At 37.0% G+C, this 3,695-nt stretch overlaps 1 protein-coding gene across 1 annotated transcript; it reads left to right on the top strand.

The window, feature by feature from the left end:
- Positions 1–842: 842 nt before the first annotated feature.
- Positions 843–3,478, top strand: LOC148587809 (silicon efflux transporter LSI2-like). Its single transcript, XM_088513662.1, has 3 exons — positions 843–2,036; positions 2,211–2,400; positions 3,151–3,478. Exons 1-3 carry the CDS (start codon positions 843–845, stop codon positions 3,411–3,413), a joined length of 1,647 nt encoding a protein of 548 aa, XP_088369788.1. The 3' UTR covers positions 3,414–3,478.
- The last annotated feature ends 217 nt before the right edge of the window (positions 3,479–3,695 follow it).

The following is a 3,695-nucleotide window of genomic DNA, read 5'->3' as shown; positions in this document are numbered from 1 at the left end:
TTTTTGGAATCTGGGTATCGTATATTTTTTTCTAAATTTAATGACTGTTGAATTAAATGACTGTTAAAGCAGCACCCTCATAAAGTGGGGTCATGCGATACGTCTGACATCTTCTCTGAATTGATATTCAGTTCTTATGTATATTTTCATATCTGTTGTATATGCAGAGAATTTCTGAATCTGGGTTTTCGGTTTTTTAAGATTTAGTTTGGAATACTGAGATTGTTGTGGAAGTGACATTTCTTGAAAATAGTTGATCATTCATTCTGTTAATGTCAATATTAATGGGTATTGCAAAGATAAAAATAACAAATTCATATTGGCTGGGTTTTGCTTTTAATGTCAATCTTGGTTCTTCTCTCAGGGAGTTCTAGATAAGAGAAGAAAAAGGAGAAGAAGAAGAAGAAGAAGAAAAACTAGATTAATTGTTAGTGTTCGCCGAACTCGTCAATCCCTATATTACTTGATTTTGATAATGTACTTGTTTTGTGTTAGTTTATTATGCCTTATGATAAATCCAAAGATGCAACAACTCTTTGCATGCTATCTTCCTAGCACTTGCTATATGCATACTATTTGCCCTAGCCTCCAGCAGTTGGACATTGTGCTTCAATGAATTTTGCTATCATGTTGCACAAGTATCACAATTTTGTATCGAATCTATGATAGATTCAGAAGATTGAATCTCCACACAATTATAATGTTTAATTGGTTTTTCCTGGCCAGGGTACTTTTCTGTCAAGTAGATTTATGATAATATGGCATCAGCTGTGGAATTTCATTAATACGTTGAGCCCTAAGGACTATATAACAATAAGACTACGGCTTACTAAGCTGCAAAGATGGCCTTGGCTTCTTCTGTAAAAGTGGTTTTGGGATCACTTGCTTTCGCAATCTTCTGGGTATTGGCGGTCTTCCCAGCCGTTCCTTTTCTACCAATTGGGAAGGATGCTGGGTCCCTCCTAGCTGCTATTCTAATGGTAGTATTCCAAGTCCTAACTCCAGATCAAGCATATAAAGCAATTGATCTACCAACCCTTGGTCTTCTCCTTGGGACAATGGTTGTCAGTGTCTATCTAAAAAAAGCAGACATATTCAAGTACTTGGAAAATCTTCTCTCATGGAAGAGTAAAGGAGCAAAGGACTTACTTTTTCGAATCTGCCTGATTTCAGCCATTTCAAGTGCCCTTTTTACTATTGATACCTCTTGTGTGGTATTAACTGAATTTGTCTTAAAAATTGCAAGGCAACATAATCTCCCGCCTGAACCTTTCCTTCTTGCCCTGGCCTCTAGTGCAAATATTGGGTCTTCAGCGACTCCAATTGGCAACCCCCAAAATTTGGTTATAGCTGTTCAGAGTAAGATATCTTTTGGGAGTTTTCTAAGTGGAATTCTCCCTGCAATGCTAGTGGGAGTGGTTGTCAATGCTCTAATTCTTCTATCCATGTATTGGAGGCTGTTATCAATTCAGAAGGATGAAACAGATGCAGCTGTAGATGTTGTTGAAGAGGAGGATGTGGATTCTCATCGCTTTTCACCAGCCATGATGTCACATATCACATCCTTGAATTCTCAGGAGTGGTACTCTAGATTGGAAACTATAAATGAGCAAGGCTCTCCCAACGTGCATGGGAACATGGATCATGTTGAGACCATTAGAAACCGGTTAAGTTCAAATGAGAATGAAATCCACAGGGTCCCTTGTGGCACGTTGGATTCTGCAAGGAATTCTAGTGCATCGAAAGAGCTGGAAGTTGTTGTATCTTCTCCCAAAAGGGAGGAGATCATTCCTTCAAAGACTGTTGTTAGATCAATGGACAGACTAAGAGACGCACTTTCTATAGAGTCTTCAGAAGGAAAGGAAGATTTGACCATTAGATGGCAAAGGATGTTGTGGAAGTCGTGTGTTTACCTTATTACTATAGGAATGTTGATTGCTTTGCTCATGGGGTTGAGTATGTCATGGACTACAATTACTGCTGCACTTGCTCTCGTGGTTCTTGATTTCAAGGAATCTAGGCCTTGCCTTGAAAAGGTATAATTTGCTAATTAACATGATGCTGTTTTTCTCCTTTTTCAATTAGTTTTCCCCTTTGTCTATCAATGGGACTTGAAAACTCTAAAGCATACCTTGTAGGAGATTATGAATTACATGGATGGCTTGTTGGAGAGTTTAAAATATCTTAAGTTGATTTCTCTTCTTTGCCAGGTCTCCTATTCGCTTTTGATTTTCTCTTGCGGAATGTTTATCACAGTAGATGGCTTTAACCAAACTGGAATCCCAAGTACTCTATGGGCCCTCATGGCACCTTATGCACAGATTGATCATGCTAGCGGGATAGCAGTTCTTGCCATTGTCGTTCTTCTCCTGTCAAATTTGGCTTCAAGCGTACCAACTGGTATGTTGGTGTATTTCTTCCATGTCTTTTTCTATTATATGTCATCATTCTATTTCTTTTTTGGATCTATCATATATATAAAATTAGCTTCCTAGAGTAACACCTGGCTGTAAAGTTTGTTTATGCAACTTTATGTTAGCAATTGCAAGAATGCCAAGAAATTGCTAGCAGTGCAGATTTGGAATGCATATGATCTATACATTTTTTGGCATTTATGGTTTCTTAAGATTTCTGGATGCTATATATTTTGGTATGGTTTGGATTTTGAATACAAAATATAATCTCTTAGGCATGTCAAAGTTTAACCAGTATGGGTTTTTTTCTTGTTCTCAAGCTTTCTTTCTGCACTTGAGACAACTTGATATTAATTGTTCTCATGCATGGTCAAATCTTAATCAAGTTGAGATTGCACCATCGTATACTGAACAGTTGTTTAAGTTTGAGAAGTATCTTTAACTTCCCTTTGTACAAAAGTTGGCACTCTCCTGGGTCATTTTCTCTCAATAAACTGCATCCCTCACCAGAAGAATAAATTTGATTTTTTCCATCCACATATCTCGGTAATCTAAAGTTCCTTTCCATCTACATCTCTGAGAAGATTTGTTTTTTCTTTCATATAAAAATAATCTAGGCTGCATTTAGATGTGGTTTAAATTACTTAATTGATATGAATTTTTGAGCTTTGAGGATTTTTCTCCAACACATGAGGATGAGGGTCGCTTATATATAAATCATGCTTATACTGTGTAGTTTTGTTGCTGGGAGGACGAGTGGCAGAATCGGCTGCTGTAATTTCTGCAGTTCATGAGAAGAAGGCATGGCTCATCTTAGCTTGGGTTAGCACGGTAGTTGGGAACCTCTCATTACTGGAATCAGCTGCATACTTAACAGTGTGTGAAGAGGCTCGCAGAGCTCCACGTCTTGGGTACACTTTATCTTTTTGGAGCCATCTCAAATTTGGACTCCCCTCGACCCTTATAGTCACTGCTATTGGTTTGATACTCATACGATGATCATATATGTTGTGTTGGTTTGACAAAACTTTTTAGATAATGTTTTTTGCCAAATGGTTGTTAAGTAATATAAAGATGAAAATAGTTTCGAGTATTTTGTGTTTTGAATTATTTGTTATTACTTTGATTATTTATTTATTTATTTTGTTAAAGAGCAAAAGGCAATTTTAAGTTTTTAACGTTGTAACAATACATGATCTAGAAAAAAAGTGTATAACTATAATGTTCTCCAAAAGCTGGCGAGGATGGTTTTAGATGGATGTCCACAGAAGAGAAGTATAA

Source organism: Corylus avellana, chromosome 2, assembly GCF_965113065.1.
Source record: "Corylus avellana chromosome 2, dhCorAvel1.hap1.2, whole genome shotgun sequence".
Taxonomy (NCBI): Eukaryota; Viridiplantae; Streptophyta; class Magnoliopsida; order Fagales; family Betulaceae; genus Corylus; species Corylus avellana.
The sequence above is the reverse complement of the archived record's forward strand: the minus strand, read 5'-3'. Positions and strand labels throughout refer to the sequence as shown.